Below are 21,715 nucleotides of genomic sequence, written 5' to 3' on the forward strand. Positions count from 1 at the left end.
TAGAAAAAATACAATTTTAAATTTGTCCATTTTTATTTGCCATAACATTTTTTCGGTCAATTTCAAATCTATTTTCGTAATGATTGGTTTATGTAATCTGTACTTTAAAAGATTACATTGGACAATTGATCACAATATTACGAGCATTGTCTCTAATATCGATGTCAAAAAAGGTATCCAAGAGAGAGACTGCACAGAGTTACTAGACACAAATTGTGTCCCAAATCCGACAAATAAATGCAAGTTCAGAACTTCAAAAAGAGTTAAATACTGAACGAATGAATGTTTTACTACAAGGAGAAACAAAACAAACAAAAACAGAAAACACCAAGCCAGATGTTTGTAGATGTGATATCTCAGCTTTATTTGCTAATGTGTGACACACCGCCACTAACCGGTATTAAGAATGGGTAAACAAAATTATGTAAATTAACTTCACAGTTAAAAATATGAAATCTTATTCAATTAATATGTCTATGTGATGTGACGTAAATGATCATAAATATTTTACGACGAAAAATACATTTTCAGATATCTGACCATAATTTGAACTTTGAACTGATATTTCTTGGTTGGTTTTATCCCCAAGAAAATAACAGATTGAGGGGATGGGTCACATTTGTTTGATTTATTGAAACACGTAAAAGCAGTTGTTTATGAAGCTTTTATTCAATAGGGAATTTGGATGAATCTAAATAAATGTTACATCTCTGTTAAGGCTACTTATTTACAGTGTCCACTGTCCTTTTTGTTGACAAGTCTTTGATATTTTTTGTGATTTCAAACGAATTGAAGCACAATTAAAAATCTGTTGAAACATGGCTCTGTATTTTGTACTCATTTTATGATAGATGAAAATATTGACAAACGCATTGATAGTATATAAGAGGTAGGTCAGGAATAAGCCAAGGCGCAATACATTCTCTTGTGAGCCACCTATTTTTGTTTCGGGAAAGGCAATTGCCAGTGGCGTTGTCACCATTGCCGGACAGTAGGTAATAAGATACAAAATGGCGATCATTACCACCATCTTGGATACTTGAGTATCACGTGATGATGTCATAATCTGAGATGATGATCTAGACGATGAGGTCTCCGATGTTGGCCGTGAGTTGATTGATTGTTGGGTTGATCTGCCCGTTGCTTTTTGCCTCCATTTAGCGTTCTTTTTTAAGTTGTATACTAGGACAGAAGTAGAAATCATGGTTGCTATGAACGCGAGTATGGGTAAAACAAGTCGTATTAATAAAAAGGCATCGTTGACCTTACTTTTCGATTTCGTGAACACTAATGTATAAAGAGTTCTGTTTTTCTCAGGAAAGAAGACCCAATCGTAGTAAGCAACGAAATATATAGGTGCTACAAGGACAATATTCAAAACGTAGATGAATACCACAATGATAGCCGCTCTTGTGGTTGTTACGAGTTCTTTTATTTTTAATGGATAAATGACACACAGACAACGCTCTATTGTAATAAATGAAGTGATAGCTGTAGTTATTTTATTAAAGGCTAAATGTGGCCAATCGAAAAAGAGAATGTTGATCTTATTTGTATCGAAAGGTAAGTCTAACTGATTAAGAAGAGGGAAAACGCAAATACTGGGCCATATTCTGGTCAAACAAACAAACGAGTCGGAAATAGACATACCCAAAAAACTCACGTTTACTGGGTCTTTAAAGCCCAACTTGATGAAAACAATGATGTTGATAATATTGGCAATAAATCCAAATAAAGCAAATACAAAATGCACAGGAAGAACAAAAATCATTCGAAGCCACCAAAGAACCATATCAGGGACTATTTGCCGAAACACATCTTCATGGGTGTGAATACTAGAACTGTTATGACCATAGCTGTCATTACAATTATTATTCCCATCAATCTGATCCAAACAATTCATTTTATGCTTATTCATAAAATCAGTAAAATCGATAAAATTTAGTTAATCTGATAATAAAAGTTGCAAGTAGTGTCATTAGGCTTGACTCTCAGGACGATACATTTTGGTTCGTCTGCTTATAAATGTTACAAAGTTTTTGTCATGTTGGTTAACTGTCAAGTTAATAATTGTTTGTCATAAAGGTTTATAAGGGCTATTTACGCTGAGTATTAATTAGGCGAAGGTGTGTTAATCTTTTATAATGGTTGTGAAGTTTATTTAAGTTGACTCTCAAGTCAATGCCTCTTTGTCAATTTGATTGTGAAGGTTACAAGAGAATTTGACCTGACAATCAAGTTGATGAAAGTTTGGTAATCTGGTTATGAAGGTTGTAACAGTTATTTTGGTTGTGTGTAAGATTGACGAGGGCTGCATAATCTGTTCTGAAGGTTGTAAAATTTATTTGAGTTGACCACCAAATCGATGAAGGTTTGTTAACCTAGTTATAGAGGTTGCAGTCGTCATTTGTGTTGACTATCAAATTGATGAGGGTTGTGTTATCTGTAATGAAGATTGTAGAGATTATTGTTAATGGAGTTATCGCCCATTGAATTCTGTTACTAAAAATAGAGCTAAAAAGGTAGTAGACCCCTCTAAGAACAAATAAAATTTGGTTTTGTGCTTTTGGGCTGTAAACAAAAAAAATTAAGCTCTATGTCAAAATTCACATTGAAAAATAAATAAATAAAAAAGTGCGTATTTGTGAAACATTAAGAAAAGTGTTGATAAAACAATACATCAATGAGTCTTAGTTGTGGCCCAAGTACTCCCAAATTCTCGCTTGAAAGACACTCCTTTCAAAGTGCTGATACAGAACATCACTTGGAAGGATTTTGTCAACATCTCCCGTTTTGTGGATGAAACTGTTCATCCTTACGTGATCAATATTGTGTTCAATGGCTTCACCTTTGATTCATTGACAGTAATTGGCATACAAATAGTCACAAAGAGACTTTGAGATATCTGTAATGGAGCATTGACGATATTTGGCAATTCATGAATAACAGGAGACAGTGGGGCTTTGGTAAGGATGTTATAACGTGAACCTCACCCCACCTCACCTCATTCTCCTGTGCGTTGTAGATGAGACATGAGGGATGACAACAGTTAGGGCCATCCATCAAGATCTGTCCTCAGATTTCCTCATTAGTTGTTGGGATGCCCATCCTTGTCTATTCCTTTACACTATCCACCCAGCACCATGTTTGCTGTACTCTCCTTCTGCCTCCCTCCAAAGTTAATTGCATCATGTTTTTGCCAATGTCTCATGGCGAGAAACCTAACTTAACCAAGACAGCTAACGACATGATCGCGTCTCTTTAAATTTGAAAATAGATGTGATGACAGAACCCGTAAATAGATAAAACAATACAAGGAATTTACAAGTCTCTTGGCCAATATTTGTGTCAATGCTGTTCAGATTAATTACTTTCTTTGACTTTTTAAAAGATTTAATGCAAATATTAGGTTCCGGATTTGCTGCAATGATGACGAGTCGCTATGAGGATTATAATAACATTAATATGTCGAGGTCTGTTAACGTCTGAATGATTGTGTTTGAAGGTCTTGCAAAATATGGACCACCATCCTTTTGATACTTTACTCGGCATACATTGATGTAGATAAAAAAGAAGTGGCCCTAAAACTGTTCCTTGATGTACATCTGGCATGGTCTGTCGTCGTAATTTAATTGAAGCCTCCATTCCATTTTATCACTGTTATTTCTATCTATTTTAATGATTCACAAGAAATATTTGCTAAAAGTATACATTTTGATTTTAAACAATGAAAAATATACTAAACAGAGAGTCTCGTCAATTTGTCCTTCTGATACAAAGAGTTACTTCGGGTGGAAAATTTGATCTCGTGATCCACCCTCGATCAACTGGCGCTGTTAAAGTTTATTCACTACAACACTGAGACAATAATAAATGTGGTTGTCAATGAAAAAGTACACGTTGGATCATATTAAAACAATCAAAATCATTTTAAAATGTTTTAAATATTCTATTTTACATATACTGTTGCCGGATTTAAGTTCAGCGGCAAGTAATAATACGACCTTGGAATTGTTTGAAATGTACGTGTGCTTTGTAGTAATGCCTCGTTTTCGCTTATTCGTTTTAATATTGTGACTTGATCGGAAACGTTTCCTATATTTTACAAAATCTACCGTTGTTTTTTAAAAAAAACCCACAGTATAGGCAATGTTAACCAAATATCACATACTGTGTTGTTGAATATAAAGGCAAAATCAATGTCACAATGTTGGAGGCATAGGTCTGCAGATTTATAAATGAATCGTATTCTCCATCGATCTATACAGGTAAAGGTAGTCTACAATTGGAGTGGGGGGGGGGGGAATTGTCACGTAGGTTTTCCCATAGCCTACAACAAATTTAGTGACGTACTTCTGAGCAGTAGTAGTGGGGCAGATTGAGATCTGTCAATAGGAGTAGTAAGGCGTCTCCTTCCCGCCACAAGCCTGCGGGAGGTCCTTGGGCAAGACCGAGTACCCGCAATGCCCCCCGAACAGGGTTACGTGAAGTCGCGCCAGGCAGGCGATGGATGAGGACGGAGAGCAGCTGAAGGAGCTTCAGAACTGGTCTCTTCTTCAATGGCTGGGACACCCGTCCTGTAAGGACACTGCTCTATCACAGAAAGCAATGGCAAACTACTGTGAGTAAACCTGCCACGGAAACCCGAATGAAGAAAAGTAAAACAAATAACGATAGGAGACCTGGTAATGAGACCCCCAAGTTAGATTGGTCTCCAATGCGTATTGGGGAAGAACCTGACGCCGGCGGGAGTACCAGCCTAGTTGATGAAGGCATAACGCCTGACTGTACAGACCTGGGAAAGAACCGGAATACATGGTTAAAACGGAATTACCTCATAGGAACTTGGAACATAAGAAGTATGGCAGCCGGTAAACTCAACACCATCATCAATGAAGCGGAAGAAAACAAAATAGACATTCTGGGACTGTCGGAACACAGATGGGCTGGAAGCGGACATTTCACAACCAGCTGCGGAGGAAGGATAATTTACTCAGGAAGGGAAAAATCTGGACAAAGCGGTGTGGCAATCTATCTCGCAAAAACAACAGTCAACAGCCTCATTGGATACAAACCGGTGAGTGATCGCATTGTTAGCATTAGACTCCAAGGTCAAGCTAAAAACATCACGTTTATTCAAGTTTACGCACCAACAACTGCTGCAACTGAAGAAGCAATAGAGAATTTCTATGATGCCCTACAAAAGGAAGTGGACAACAAAGATAAACAGGACATATTAATAATCGCTGGTGACTTTAATGCCAAGGTAGGACGAAAAAAGAACAGTGAAGAAGATGGAATCATCGGAATTTCTGGACAAGGGGAAAGAAACGAAAGAGGCGAAACACTCATAGATTTTGCACTGGCAAATCAACTTGCAATAAAAAACACCATGTTCAAAAACATCCAAGAAGACTATTTACGTGGACATCGCCAGATGGAAGAACAAAAAACCAAATTGATTACATCATGATTGAAAAAAGATGGAACACCATAATTCAAGACGTCACGACCAAACCAAAAGCAGACTGTGACACAGACCACGAACTTTTGATATCAAAACTGAAACTGAAGCTTAAAATGAAGAAAAAAGTTACAAGACCTATTAGATACGAAGTTGACAGTATCAATGAAGAATTTGCGATTGAAGTAAAGAATCGTTTCCAACTGCTACTTCAAGATATCGAGGGAAATGAACCGGATGAGATCGCAAATGAGACAAGGAAAATATACTTGGAATCCGCTGAAAAACACCTTCCTAAAAAACGGGGCAAAAAACAACCATGGATGAGTGAAAATACACTAAATAAAATCAAAGAGAGGAAAGACGCAAAGACGGCTCATGGCACTCATAGCAATGTATACAAAGAGATAGCTAAGGAAGTGAAAAAGCTGTGCAGAACGGATAAGAAAGAATATCTCATGAGAAAATGCAGAAAAATAGAAGACCTTCAGAGAGAAAACAAGACCAGGGAAATGTATGATGAAATAAAAACCATCACAAAAAGATTTCAATCACGAATAGGGGTGATAAAAGGTGAGCAAGGTAAACCCCTCACAGAAGCAGAAGACATAGCAAATAGGTGGAAAAGATATTGTGAAGATATGTACACAGAAGACCAAATAAACAAAATCCAACCTTTGCAAAACAACAGGCAAAATGAAAACGAAGAATCTAGCTTACCACCTCTAAAATCTGAAATAGAATGGGCAATTAAATCACTTAAAGATGGGAAAAGTCCAGGTTGTGACAACATTCAAGCTGAGATGATAAAAGCAAGCGAAGATGAAGGAGTTGAAGTATATCTAAGACTTTGTACAAAAATTTGGGAGAAAGAAATTTGGCCCTCAGATTGGAGGAGAGCAATTTTTATACCATTGCCTAAGAAAGGAGACTTACAACTATGCTCCAACTACCGAACAATATCACTCATCAGTCATGCAAGCAAAATCCTTCTAAAAATTATCATGAACAGGATTGAACGTAAACAGGAAGAAGAAGCCAGTAACATCCAGGCAGGTTTTAGAAAAAACAGAGGGACAAGAGACCACATATTCAATTTGCGTCAAATTATTCAGAAGCATCGAGAAGTAAATTCTGGCCTCCACACTTGTTTTATAGACTATTCGAAAGCTTTTGATTGTGTTAATCATGAGAAACTATGGGAAACTCTCCTGGAGATGAACTTTGATCCTAGAATTAGAAACCTGATAAGATCCCTCTATGAGAACCAACAATCAGCGGTACAACTAGAAAGCGGAACAACAGAATGGTTCAAAGTTACAAAAGGAGTAACCTGATAAGATCCCTCTATGAGAACCAACAATCAGCGGTACAACTAGAAAGCGGAACAACAGAATGGTTCAAAGTTACAAAAGGAGTAAGACAGGGATGTATTCTATCACCCCATTTGTTCAGCATTTACACTGAAGGTATAATGCGAGATGTGGAAAACGATGTCAGGAGAAGTAATTACAACGAACCTAAAATGCAAGGTCTACCCATAAAAGATCTGATGTACGCAGACGACACTGCACTATTGTCCACAACACCGGGGGGACTAGAGAATCTAATAAGATCTGTAAAGGAACATAGCAAGACCAAAGGCCTTAAGCTGAATATAAAGAAGACCAAAATCATGAATACCGACAAGTGCAAAACAGATGCCATCATAAAAATCAATGGAGAAGAAATAGAAAGAGTAAAGAATTTTGAATATCTTGGAGCCAGGATTGAGTACAACGGGAAATCGGCCCCAGAGATCAGGAGGAGACTAGCAATGGCAAGATCAAAGCTAGAAAAGATGAATAATATCTGGAAAGGGCAGTCCATTTAAACAAAAATCAAAATCCTCAAAAGTGTTGTTTTCCCAACTGCAACATATGGATGCGAAGCATGGACTATCAGCAAAGCAGAGAGCACAAAGATCACCGCTTTTGAAATGGCATGCCACAGAAAAATACTCAGAATATCATGGACTGAAAAACAAACAAACAAAGAAGTCCTGAGAAGGATAGGAATAAAATCACCAATTCTTCTTCAAACTGTAAAGAAATTGAAACTGAACTATTTTGGCCACACGACTCGCCACGAATCATTAGAAAAGCACATTCTGCAGACAAGGGTAGACGGCAAGAGAGGAAGAGGTAGACCAACAAGATGCTGGGAACAAGATATATGTGAATGGCTGGGAATGACAGCAACTCAAGCAAGTAGACTGGCGGAAAACCGTAATCTGTTTTGCAAGAAAGTTCGGGAAGCAACGTCCTACGCAGGATCAGCTGACTAGATGATGATGACTTCTGAGCAATAATGTTTCACACAAAACCAAGCTATACTCATGCCATTTCACGAGCCTGGATATCTTGATCAAACTGAAAAGAATACTTAATGCCAAATCGTCAACCCTCTGCTTTGACCAAAACCAATTAATCTGCTTTATATGGATGTGGTTCTTGGCGTGGTATCATAAAAATATTCAAAAACTCTTGCATTCAAAATTTCAATCCTGTCCAAAACGCGTCGCTCCCAGGGTGTCACAGTTATTGAGAATTCATTCAAAGCTCAAAAACGCAACAAAAAAATCAAGATTCCTTTATTGTAAAGCTCTTGGTAGTTATATTCGATATATAATTCAGAACTAATTAAGACAATTATTGTGTGATTGTCAGACACATTCTAATAATATAGATTAACCCTCTACTTACCACCTTTACTTAAATCGACACATTCGATTCAACAAAACCAACATTATCTTATTTTGATTTATTTTGTACATGACATGATTTAAAGATACATTTTGTTATAGCTATAAAAATTTATAACTGTGTTTTAACGTTTGTTCGGCTGAAAAAATATGTAAAGCAAGAACGTACTACTCTTGTGTTTGGGTGAAAATACATTCTATTTTTGAGTTGGTTTGGGTGTGAAGGTTTAGAGAAAGGAGAGAGTTAATGAAGTTACTTCAAGCAAGCTTTGACAGATAATAATATGTCCAACAAATACAACATAAGCCGCTACGCCTCTTTGATGCCCCTTTCATTAAGATCTGAAAAATGTGTATGGAATATCGCCAGACATGGCATGCAAGAAAAAAACAACATCCCCCAAAAATCAGTCTTTCTCAACCAGGGATCTAACCTCAGACCATCTGATTACGGTCTGGGACTGTTTTAAAAACACTTTTCAGATCTTTACTTTACACCACTGCTGTCCTAGTGTGGTATTACATTGATACAGTGTGTTTGTAATTATTATTGACACATTCAATTTTAAATAAGTCCAAAGCTTTGTAAGATTTCATCAAATGGTTTTTGCCATATGTGCAGAATTTATATATCTAAGTTTTGATTAATATAAGTTTTAACACTGCGCGCCCTGTGGTAGCTGATTTATGATGCCATGAGTAGAAAGGGATGATTTTCAAATAAATCGCAGTTTACAGCGTGTTTGCATTTGATCATTAACAAATTTCATTTAAATTTGAATAACTCAATAACAGCTGCAACGACATCCATTTGGTTTTCAATATATTATTCTAATTTTATTTTAAAATTATTTTCTGATATCATACTTATGGTCGGGTTTTTGCGTACCTGTCCGATTTAAAGCTCCACTTGGCGACCACTATATTGAATGACAAGCAAGCCACAAGCGTCTCTCCACTTCGTCTCACGTCTTTGAAGCATGCGAAACGCTTCTCTTATTTTTGTCTTCAGGTGACTCATGTCTCTCATGGGGGGTTTTAAAAACTCTGCTCTTTACATATTCCCTTTAAAGAAATCAAGTAGGGTTAACTCACGTGATCTTGGAGGTCAGGATACTGGACCATTCCGGCCATTCCTTCAGTTTCAGAACTGTTCATTTAAAAATAATCTTACATACTAAATTCTAGTGCGGGGGAGCTCCATCCTGTTGGAAAAAGATGCTAGGTTGAAGATCATCAAATTAACTCTCTCCTTACCAGCCATTTTCAGGATTTTCCCCCAAACTTCACACCCAACTAACACAAAATTTGATTTTTTCACACTCAAGCACAATAACAGTAAAGTTCCTTGGATACATAATTTCTTTAGCAAAACATGCTTTACAACACACTTCATTTTTCTTTAAATATTATGATGTACTAAAGAAATTTGAATAAGAAAACTGTTGGTTGTATCGTAACAGATGTGACAATTTTCCTGTAGTTGGTAAGGAGAGGGTTAAGGAACTCCGAATGATTCGAATATGGCCAGATATTTTGTTGCTGTCTTTGTCATGTCGTCAAAAATAAAGGACCAACCACTTCCTTCCCTGGTTAGTGCACACCAGACATCGACATTTGGGGAGTTGCGATGACACTCGATAACTTCATCTAGTTTTTGTTTGCTCGAATATCGAACCTTGTGTTTTTGTACATTCCGAACACCTAAAGGGTTGCTTCGTCTGATAAAGCATTGTGTTCAGTGAGTTATATAGGGAAATAGACCTAGTTTAATTCTGACTATTTTGTGTACTATGTACTTACAGGCTCAGTGACAAATCATGTAACCTGTCTCAATGATTGTCTTAGTGTTTCATTGAAAAACGTAAGAACTTTATTGATTACGCCTTCTTAGAGCGATTATCTTCATTTTGGTACTGCTCCGGTGTCTGAACTTTTCGTTTGAAAGTTGTTTTTACTTAATTTTGAAAAGCATAGGCCATCAACGACTCCTCGTCAGCGCACTCTGGATAGGGTTGCATTTGTCATAATTTTGTATAAAGTTGCTACACCAGGATGGAATTGTTTTCCTAGCTGTTTTTTTTTTCTAAAATGTTGGACAACTTTCCTCCTCACACGAGTTAATGATCCATTTTTCATCAAGTCATAGACATACCATATCTTTCTCATTGTTTTCAGCCTTTTTGACATCTCATTGTTTTGTTTTCATAAAAATTGCTGATACCAAGGGGTCGCATCGTTGTGTCAAATGTCAAAATGCGATCGTATTCAACAACAACATCAATGATGACGTAATAGCCAAATGATTTTGCAGTGTCAAAGCATTGTTCCAAGTTGATGACATTAGAATGACATGTTAAATGAAATTAACGTCCGAGAATCGTGTCGGACAAAACATAAATATATTACGATTATGTCAAAATTACCCTTTTCCACTGATGACGTCATAGCCCAGCCACCAAAGAGCGCACAGTGTTAACACTTGTATCAATCAAAATTTGAATAAATTCTACATATTTGGCAAAAACCCATTTGATGAAATCTTACAAATCCCTCGAGTTCTTCAAACCTATAATGTGTCAATAATACAAATAAAGCGCTGCATGTTACAACTTTGACGCTTGAAAACCTATCAAGATTTAGTAACATCCAGGAGGGATGGGGTAGCCGGGCTTGTTAATACTTTACAAGAGACTATCGTCCTGCCCAAAGACCAGCATAGCAAGCGATTGCGATGTCCGCTTCACGCTATAGAAACCGGAATAAACCGGCTCCACGGGCCTAATGGCTCTCTGAAATCCAAAAGGACTGACAGTTTGACGTCATTATTTGGATTTGCACCGCCTAGTGAGTTTTCGAAATTCTAAACCTATTTGAAGAAAGACGAAAATGCAACAGAGGGTCTGCAGAATACCAAACATTGAACAACCACATTAAATCCAAATGCATCGAGGCACACGAGAACTATCTAGACTGGAAATGCTGCGAAATCGAAAGAGAATACAAACCCAACCCCCAACAAGCTCACCAAAGAATAAAAGAACTATCAGGGAAAAGGAAAAGCAAAGCAGCAGGAAGTTGTATCCAAAACAAACAAGGGGAACTGCTATTTGAAGAACAACATATAGAAAGCCGATGGGTAGAATACATAGGCGAACTGTACAATGATCCAAATAGAAATGAACCACCACTGAAATTCAAAGAACCATTAAGCGGACCAAACATCACCAAAAGTGAAATTGAACATGCCATGGAACGAATGAGGGATGGTAAAGCAACAGGCCCTGATGAAATATCTGTAGAGGTATTAAAAAGCCTAGGAGATCTAGCAATTGATGAACTTCACATATTATTCAACAATATATACAATACTGGGAAAATTCCAGAAGATCTCTGTAACTCTATTTTCATAGCAATACCAAAGAAAGCAGGTGCAGTCAGATGCGAAAATTTTAGAACTATAAGTTTAATAAGCCACATCAACAAAATACTGTTGCGTATAATTATCAACAGGCTAAGGAATAAGATTAACCCCGAAATCGCAGAAGAACAATATGGATTCCAACCTGACAGAGGGACAAGGAACGCAATATACCTCCTCCGTGTTTTAAGTGAAAGAGCTATACAGGTTCAGACCCCACTATACCTCTGTTTTGTCGACTACAAAAAAGCTTTTGATAGAGTACGCCACGAAGAAATACTAAAACAACTGCACTCCATTGGCGCTGATGAGAAAGACCTCAGACTCATGCAAACATTATACTACACCCAGCAGGCATCTATCAAAATCGGAAACTCTACAGGAAATTCCATTCCTATTAAGAAAGGAGTCCGTCAAGGGTGTGTTGCCTCACCAGATCTGTTTAATCTATACCAAGAAACAATCATGAGGGGCATAAATAATATGGAGGGAATAAAAGTGGGAGGTCACAACATAAATAATATAAGATACGCAGACGATACGGTACTCATTGCAACATCAGAAATCCAACTTCAAAAGATTGTTGACAAAGTGGTAGTAGATAGTGAAGCCAAGGGAATGGAAGTGAATATCACCAAAACGGAATGCATGGTAATACAGAAAAACCCTGAAAACAACAACACCTGCAATATAACGATTCACGGCGAGCAACTTACCAACGTAGAAAGTTTTAAATACCTAGGTTCAATAGTGACAACAGATGGAAGATGTAACCGAGACATACGAGCAAGAATAACTCAAGCCAAACAGGCCTTCATGGACCTGGGAAACATTTTGAAAAACAAACAGATGTCGTTCGGGATTAGATTCCGAGTCTTGAAGTGCTACGTGTGGCCAATCTTGTTATACGGATGCGAAAGCTGGACTACAAATGCAGAAACACAAAGAACATTGAAGCTTTTGAAATGTGGTGCTTGAGAAGGATGCAGAGAATATCGTATACTGCACACAAAACGAACGAAGAAGTGCTAAAACAAACATACCAACAAAGGAAACTAATGCCCTTAATAGTGGATCGACAACTATCCTTTTTCGGACACATAGTAAGGAAAGATAAGAATGAATACCTGGCAAGTTGTGGAAAAATACCTGGTAAACGCGCCCGGGGGAGACAAAGAAAAACACTCATAGACCAACTGAAGGGCTTCACCAGCCTAACAATCCAAGAGCTGTTTGAAAAGGCAAGAGACAGGGAGGAATGGAGAGAGATAATTCATGCAGTATCCGAAGCCTGGACCAGGCATGGAACCTAGAAGAAGAAGAAGTGAGTTTTCGTTAGTAGAGCAGAGCTCATGGAAACAAGTTATTTCATTGGTTGAACTATTGAATACAACTCACGATTTGTTTTCTTTTGTGGCAAAAGACTGGCATTTTGACGTCATATTTTTGGTCAGTGTCAGGCCATAACTTTACGAAGGCCACGCTCTGAAGGACTACTGCATTTTGTTGGATGGGGGCGGGGGGGGGGGGGGGGCAGGGGTTATTGTCTCTATTTTTGTTCCTGTTATTGTTTTGTTCTTGTCTTGTTTGCTTAGTTTGTTTATCCAATGTCAAGTCGAATAACACAGCATTTGTGTATTGATGCTGTGTGTTAAGAAAAAAATAAGCACAACATGCGCCAGTACACAAAACTATGTGCATCCTTGAACGTTTATAGGGAATGAGATTAGCGGAAGAGTAGCGTCACCGGCGGAGAAGTTATTTGTAAACAAACCAACTACAAGCCAAGCGCTGCATATACAAAATTTATTATTCATATTTCTGTACAAAAATGTATATCATAATCAACGTAGATCTTTTCTTTAGTTTTCTCCATTATAAAATGTTAACAAAATAAGATCTAGACTACAAATTAAAATATAAGATGTTGGTAAATAAAACAACATGTTAAGACAATCCTTCTTAAACTTACTGAACTTCCCGCTAATGATTGGTACTAATAATGGCGATAGCGTCTGTGGGTTGTCAAGACGCGACTTCAACAAAGGGGCGCTACTTTTAAATCTGTTTTAAAATCTCATTCCCTATAGATGCCGTGCACTTGGCTAAGAAGCTCACAACATTGCCATATATAAGATTAACATACAAAACTATGTGTAACCTTGATGATTTATAGTCTGGTTAATACAGTTTAGTTGGAATTACTCATAAAGATGGATGGCAAAACAACAGCAACAACAGAGACCAGAGTGACGTCAACTTCGTTCTATCTATAGTCAGCGATCAGATTGATATAATTTAGCGAAAATGTATCATTAAAATGATTGTCTGAAAACAATTTTAAAAAGAGCTGAGTGAGGTCAACTTCGTTCCATCTTACTGATGGTATGTGTTTAAGTAAATGCACATCATTTCTACATGGCGTGTAAATCGTACAAATACACAAAACAAAGTGTAAACTTAAAAGTCTGTTGTAGATAATTAAGTGAGAAGTAATCGCCCAGCTGAAGAGAAAAAGCTGCCAAAACCTGAACCAAATCGAGTCTATGTTACATTACAAATAAACAATATGAGCAAGGTGATATTTACTATTTTGTGCCAGTGCATGACGTAATCAGAGCATTTTAATCTTTTATTTTAGGTAAATCGGATGATTTTTCATGAAGTTATGGTCAGATGTATGGGGAAGTTATCCAACAAATTTTCTCAAATTTCATAGTTTTTCAAATTGACAACCTGTAAAAAATACTTACAAGTGAAATTAAGATGATAAAGGGTTGATTTTATTCTTTATGACAAGAATTCATTTTGGATAAAAATTGCACCTTCTAACAAAACTTGGCAATATCTCAGTTCAAACCTTTTCACCATCCGACTGGTTATGTCATTCACTGTAGCATTTACCGACATGACACAACTAACATAGATACGTATCGTCTGCCCTTAAATCTCGATTGCCACTTCAGAAATTTCTACCCCCCCTCTCTCTCTCTCTCTCTCTCTCTCTCTCCCTCTCTCTCTCCCTCTATCTCTCTCTCTCTCCCTCTCTCTCTCTCTCTCTCCCTCTCTCCCTCTCTCTCTCTCTCTCTCTCTCTCCCTCCCTCTCTACGTATTTCACTCTCGGCTATTAGTGTATTCAAATAGTTTTGTGTTCTGAGTGTATATGAAAATTATTTAATTTGAAATATTTTACAGTAGATACAGTTCATGTACAATAAGATCTACTTCTCAAATCTAAATCCATATTTTTCAATTTATGCTTGCATAGATCAATATGTGAATGACGTAAATTCAAACAATTCATCATTGCTAAAGGCAAAAGAAGAAACCCAGCATTGCTATGTGTATAGGTTGATAAAGATATAGCAGTACTGCAAATATAATTATCACTTTTTTATTTCATTATATCTCCCTTAGCTCCCCTCCAGGCCTATTATTTGTCTTTCTCCATACGACTATGCCTTTTTTATTTACGCGCAAATAAGTACACGCCGCTATTTTGTCAAGTTTTAAAATTGGTTACAATTTTTCGAAGTCTCTTTTGCCACAAATTAAACAGAAATCTTTACTCGTATTCGTCGTTATGAAATTACAATGAACATGCCGATTGATGATCGCCTATCATATATAATTTGGTTATGTCATGAAAAATAATCTATTGCAATGTCACAACTTTCTCATCACAAACTTTAGACCTAAAGTCCACCGAACCTTTCCTAGTACTGTAAAAGTTTTTTCAATGTTCGAACTCGAACAGAGTTTGTATAAATCTCTTCCCAAAAACTGTGACACGTAACGATATCAATTTTACGTAGGCTATAATTTGTGAGGTCGAGCAATCATGCCTATCTATTAATCAAACTTAGGTGAGGGGTACAATACTTCTTACACTCCTGGGTTTTCTATCCTAACTTTGTTCCCATCACTCACTCACAAGCTTACACAGATAAATGCCGGGTTTCCAAAAGCACAATAGAATACAAAAGCCTATATTATCATTATCCGTAATAAACATTTTAAGTTGAATAATTTGCGGGAAAATATTGGCGACGATTGTATTGGAATAATAATGTAGAATGCGAATTAATACAATCACTACTAATACTACGATATTATTAATAGTCAGCATCAGCTGTGCTAGCAGATTTGTTGTTTTACTAATAAAGATGGTGTGAATATGAAATGGTCTGCTGCTTTGCCTTATTTTCTATTTTCTATATTTCTATACCGAATTTCTTACAAGCATCAACTGTAGCCAAAGCAAGGCAGACTACAACAGAAAATACGACTAAAAGGCAAAAGTGTTATGATTTAATTAGATATGTATAAATTGTTTGAGGTAGATAGCGAATATTCTTTATTTTTTTATGCGTTACTATCCTATTGAACAAAAATGATGCGAATTTTCAACCAACACTAAACCCCAACCCAAATAGCAGGATCTCCAGTTCAAGATGTAAAGACTTCACATACTTAGATAGAAAGAATAAAGATAAGAAATGAATTGTAAGCTTCGATTTATTAGACGAAGACATGCTGTGGACGTTGTGGGTTTCCCCTTTATCCTGTGTGAATGGCTCAGTTGAGGTTAATAAAGACAAACATTTACTGGATAGGAAATAGAGTGCCCCTTTGTAAGGAAGTAGGGATTAAAATATGACAATAAATATTGATAAAAGGTGTGCAATTCAGGAAAAGATCTAAAAAGGAGGATGTGTCGTGAAATATGGAGTGTATAATTGAATAACGTATAAACTGTATTGGAATATTGTTAGAATAGAATTGGGAGAAAGTATTAGAAACAGTTAGGGGTAGATAGTAGTATAACTATTATTGTTATTAATGATAGTAGTAGTAGTAGTAGTAGTAGTAGTAGTAGTAGTAGTAGTAGTAGTAGTAGTAGTAGTAGTAGTAGTAGTAGTAGTAGTAATGGTAGTAGTAGTATTAATAGTAGCAGTAGTAATAGTTGTAGTAGTAGTAGTAGTAGTAGTAGTAGTAGTAGTAGTAGTAGTAGTAGTAGTAGTAGTAGTAGTAGTAATAATAATAATACACATTTATATAGCGCTCATTCACGTGTAAAACACAAGTTCTGGGCACTTTACAATATAAATATCAATTTTAAGTGAAAAAAATAAAATAATAATAATTCATAGCCAAATCAAGGATTCATAGAGTCAATAAAAACAAATACAGTAGTATTAGTAGTAGTGGTAGAAGCAGAAGCAGTAGTAGTAGTAGTAGTAGTAGTAGTAGTAGTAGTAGTAGTAGTAGTAGTAGTAGTAGTAGTAGTAGTAGTAGTACTAGAAGTAGTAGTAGTAGTAGCAGTAGTAGTTTGTTGTTTTTTTTTCACAGCCTAGTGAGTTGTCGTTAGTAGTGCTCATGGAAACAAGCGGTCCAATTGGTTGAACTATTGAATACAACTCACGATTTGATTTTGTGTGTGGCCAAAGACTGGCATTTTGACGTCATTTTCTGGTCAGTGTCAGGAAATAAGTTAACGATGGCTCCGGTTCTAGTGTCAGGCTATATGTCAACGACGGCTACGGTTCTAGTGTCAGGCTATATGTTAACGATGGCTACGGTTCTAATGTCAGACTATATGTTAACGATGGCTACGGCAAACACGCCAATAATTTTAGCTAAAAATCTGATATGGATATGGATGAAGGAAGTTTCTCTATCATACAAATAATCTGATCTATCTTTTTATCACTTGACGTCACTGCCATATCCAAGGAACTAAATACAAAACATAAGTGCTCCATTTCTTGAGATGGGGTTAAGTTAGACGTATCTGATATTTTCAAATCCTAGCAAACGCACAGTATTGGTTGTGTACTTCACATTATGTTCGCATTCCTCATAAGCAGGGCATTGAATATAAAAATCATCAATATACAAACTGCATATATAATTCCCTTATGATGCAGATGAGAAACAATAGGTTTCATAATTTTAGTGAAAATTCTAGGGCTATCACGGAACCCCTGCGGAAGAACAAAGTATTGGTATAACGATTCATTGTGAACCAATTTCAGAAATTTGGTAAAATCTGGATGTATGGGCAAAGAATGGTACGCATTAGATAATTCTAACGAAATAATGAAACAATTTGGTTCTATAAGTTGTAAACAAGAATGTAAAGTCTCCATTTTGAAATGACGATAATGCACAAAGGAGTTAAGGTGTTTTACATTTAAGATCATTCGATAAGTTTTCTTCTGCTCACCGGGTATAACACGTTTCTCCCTAATGATGATGTGGTGGTGGTTGCAGTAGTAGTATTAGTGGTAGTGATGATGATGTTGTGGTGGTGGTTGTAGTAGTATTAGTGGTAGTGATGATGTGGTGGTGGTGGTGGTTGTAGTAGTAGTGGTAGTGATGATGTGGTTGTGGTGGTTGTAGTAGTAGTGGTAGTGATGATGTGGTGGTGGTTGTAGTAGTAGTGGTAGTGATGATGTGGTTGTGGTGGTTGTAGTAGTAGTGGTAGTGATGATGTGGTGGTGGTGGTGGTTGTAGTAGTAGTGGTAGTGATGATGTGGTTGTGGTGGTTGTAGTAGTAATGGTAGTGATGATGTTGTAGTGGTGGTTGTAGTAGTAGTGGTAGTGATGATAATGTGGTGGTGGTGGTTTTAGTAGTACTGGTCGTGATGATGATGTGGTGCTGGTGGTTGTAGTAGTGGTAGTGATGATGATATTGTAGTGGTTTTGTTGTAGTATAGTAGTAGCATTAGCAGTAGTAGTAGTAGTAGTGATGATGATGATGATGATGATGTGGTGGTTGTAGTAGCAGTGGTAGTGATGATGATGATGATGTGGTGGTGGTGGTTGTAGTTGTAGTAATGAAGATGAGGTGATGGTAGTAGTTGTAGTAGTATTGGTAGTGATGATGATGTGGTGGTGATGGTGGTTGTAGTAGTGGTGGTAGTGATGATGATGTGGTGGTGGTTGTAGTAGTGGTGGTAGTGATGATGATGTGGTGGTGGTTGTAGTTGTGGTGGTAGTGATGATGATGTGGTGGTGGTTGTAGTAGTAGTATTAGTGGTAGTGATGATGATGTAGTGGTGGTTGTAGTAGTGGTGGTAGGGATGATGATGTGGTGGTGGTTGTAGTAGTGGTGGTAGTGATGATGATGTGGTGGTGGTTGTAGTAGTATTAGTGGTAGTGATGATGATGTTGTGGTGGTGGTTGTAGTAGTATTAATTGTAGTGATGATGTGGTGGTGGTGGTGGTTGTAGTAGTAGTGGTAGTGATGATGTGGTTGTGGTGGTTGTAGTAGTAGTGGTAGTGATGATGTGGTGGTGGTTGTGTGGTAGTGAGTTGGTGTGTTGATGTGTGGTTGGGTGGTGGTTGTAGTAGTAGTGGTAGTGATGATGTGTGGTGGTGGTGAGTGGTGTGATATTGTAGTGGTGGTAGTATATGTGTTGTGGTGGTTGGTTGTAGTAGTAGTTGATCATGTGTGTGGTGGTTGTAGTAGTAGTGGTAGTGATGATATGTGGTGGTGGTGGTTGTAGTAGTATAGTCGTGATGATGATGATGTGGTGTGGTGGTTGTAGTAGAGTGGTAGTGATGATGATATTGTAGTGGTTGTTGTTGTAATGATAGGTATGTAGATTAGAGTAGTATAGTAGTATAGTGATGGTGAGTGATGTGTGGTTGTAGTAGCGTGGTAGTGATGATGATGGTGGTGGTGGTGTTAGTGGTGTAGGAATGAGATAGGTGATGGTAGTAGTTGTAGTAGTATTGGTAGTGATGATGATGTGGTGGTGATGGTGGTTGTAGTAGTGGTGGTAGTGATGATGATGTGGTGTGGTGGTTGTAGTAGTGGTGGTTGTAGTAGTGGTGTGGTGTGTAGTAGTATAGTGGTAGTGATGATGATGGTTGTGTGGTGGTTGTAGTAGTAGTGGTGGTAGTGATAGATGTGGGGTGGTTGTAGTAGTATTAGTGGTAGTGATGATGTTGGTGGGTGGTGTAGTTGTAGTAGTATGGTAGTGATGATGGTTTGTGGTGGTTGAGTAGTAGGGTATGAGATTGGTGGGTTTATAGTAGTGTGAGGATGATGTAGTGGTGTTTGAGTAGTGGTAGGAGAGAGGGGGTTTAGTGATGATGATGTTGTAATACTCGTTGTGATATGGTGTTTGGAAGGAGGGGACATTGGAACAAATGACCACCGAATTTGACGGAAGTTGCCCGGAGCCCGGAATTTTTTGCTCCAGACCGGAGTTTTTTCCGGTGAAACCAGAGTTTTGGCATCACTGTAGATGGCAAAAGTTTCGTTCTTGATCATCGTAAAATTTATAAAGGATTTCATACAAAATAAAAAATAGTTTTCATAATTTTCAATGTAATGATATAATAATATGCCAGTTCTTTTTCTTTTTTTTCCTCCTCACCCGTTGACGCGACATGACCTTGACACAGACATTTGGGATTGGCAGATGCCAAAAAGCCTTGACTACGTGATGACAGGGGTGGGCATTGTAATCTACAAACAACGCCCCCCCCCCCCCCAAAAAAAAAAAGAGCTGTGCGCTTTGTGTGGTGGTGGTGGGGGGGGGGGGGGTGCGAATGCGAGTAGTCCCGAGGAGTACCCGTTTAACCTGCCACGGGAACACTGTCGATTTGTTTTATAAATAAAATAATAATAATAATAATAATAATAATAATAATAATAATAATAATAATAATAATAATAATAATAATAATAAAAAATAATAATAAATTAATAATAATAATAATAAATAATAATAATAATAATAATAATAATAATAATAATAATAATAATAATAATAATAATAAATAATAATAATAATAATAATAATAATATAATAATAATGATAATAATGACGATAAATAACAAATATTTATTGTCCACAAAATGGAAAAATTTCCGTGGTCTACGTTGCTTTTAAACTTAAATCGGATTGCAAATGTATTGATGTTATGCGTATTGGAAAAATACTCACGACATCTCCACCGGGGTATAACATATTAACACACAAAACTGCAAACGCAAACGTTCATAGTCTGATTGATATAACTTAGTGATAAGTTAATTATAAAAATGGCTGTCTAAAAGCAATAACAACGGGTTGACTAACGTCAAATTCATTCCTTCTATTGATGCTCTGTGTTAAATTAAAATACTCACAAAGTCCGCCAGCCATAAATATCACTCCAGCCCAAAGATCTACATGGAACCTTGAACGTTACAGTCTGAGATATTTTAGTAACTAATCATAAAAATGGGTGTCTAAAAACAATAACAATGAGATGAGTTACGTCAATTTGGTTCCTTCTATAAATATCCAAGAACTTTACTCACTCCATCCGCTCTCTCCTCCTTCAATACATATGAATCTATTCTCTCATCACTTTTTTTGTGCGGCTATGCATGTGGTCTTGTGAAATGACACTCGCCTTTGGATCGGACGGTACTGGATTCGAGTCCCGCTCTGAGTGGCGCATAATTGAGTCCTTGGAAAAGGCTCTTTACTCGCATTCTCTCACTTTGTTCACTGTTAAAATGAGTACCTCGCTGTTTACAGCGTCGTCTCTGTCGGGAAACAATTGCAATATCGCTTAACAGTCATGTCTAGTCTAACATGTTTTTATGTTGGCCAAAGACCCTTATAAAGTGATTTGAGCACCTTTATTGAATATAACGGTATATATAGCGCAAGTAAACTTTTCTCTCTTTCTCTCTTTCTCTCTCTCTCTCTCTCTTTCTCTCTCTCTCTTTCTCTCTCTCTCTCTCTCTCTCTCTCTCTCTTATAGCTATTGCTACATATGATGCGAATATCTTGGACGGTTATTGATGCTATGAGTTTAGGTAAAATGCTCACAACATCCACCAGTCGGAAATAACGTACCGTCACACAAAACTACGAGTAACCTTGAACGTTAAAAGTCTGATTGATATAATTTAGTGAGAACTAATTACCAAAATGACTGCCTTAATACAATAACAAAGAGTGGAATGATGTCAATTTCGTTCCTTCAACAGTCTAATTGATATAATTTAGTGAGAAGTAATCACTATTGTGCGCAAGACGAAAGATAGAATAACATACAGTAACTGGGATCG

General features: G+C 37.1%; 1 protein-coding gene across 1 annotated transcript; it reads right to left on the reverse strand.

Annotated features, from left to right (window-relative positions):
• Positions 1-584: 584 nt before the first annotated feature.
• Positions 585-2,040, reverse strand: LOC144956542 (thyrotropin-releasing hormone receptor-like). Its single transcript, XM_078887102.1, has one exon. It carries the CDS (start codon positions 1,916-1,918, stop codon positions 728-730), a length of 1,191 nt encoding a protein of 396 aa, XP_078743228.1. The 5' UTR covers positions 1,919-2,040; the 3' UTR covers positions 585-727.
• Between the last annotated feature and the right edge of the window lie 19,675 nt (positions 2,041-21,715).

The sequence above is a fragment of the Berghia stephanieae genome, chromosome 11, assembly GCF_034508935.2.
Source record: "Berghia stephanieae isolate SIO BIC M18660-M18661 chromosome 11, UCSD_Bste_1.3, whole genome shotgun sequence".
NCBI classification, from domain to species: domain Eukaryota; kingdom Metazoa; phylum Mollusca; class Gastropoda; order Nudibranchia; family Aeolidiidae; genus Berghia; species Berghia stephanieae.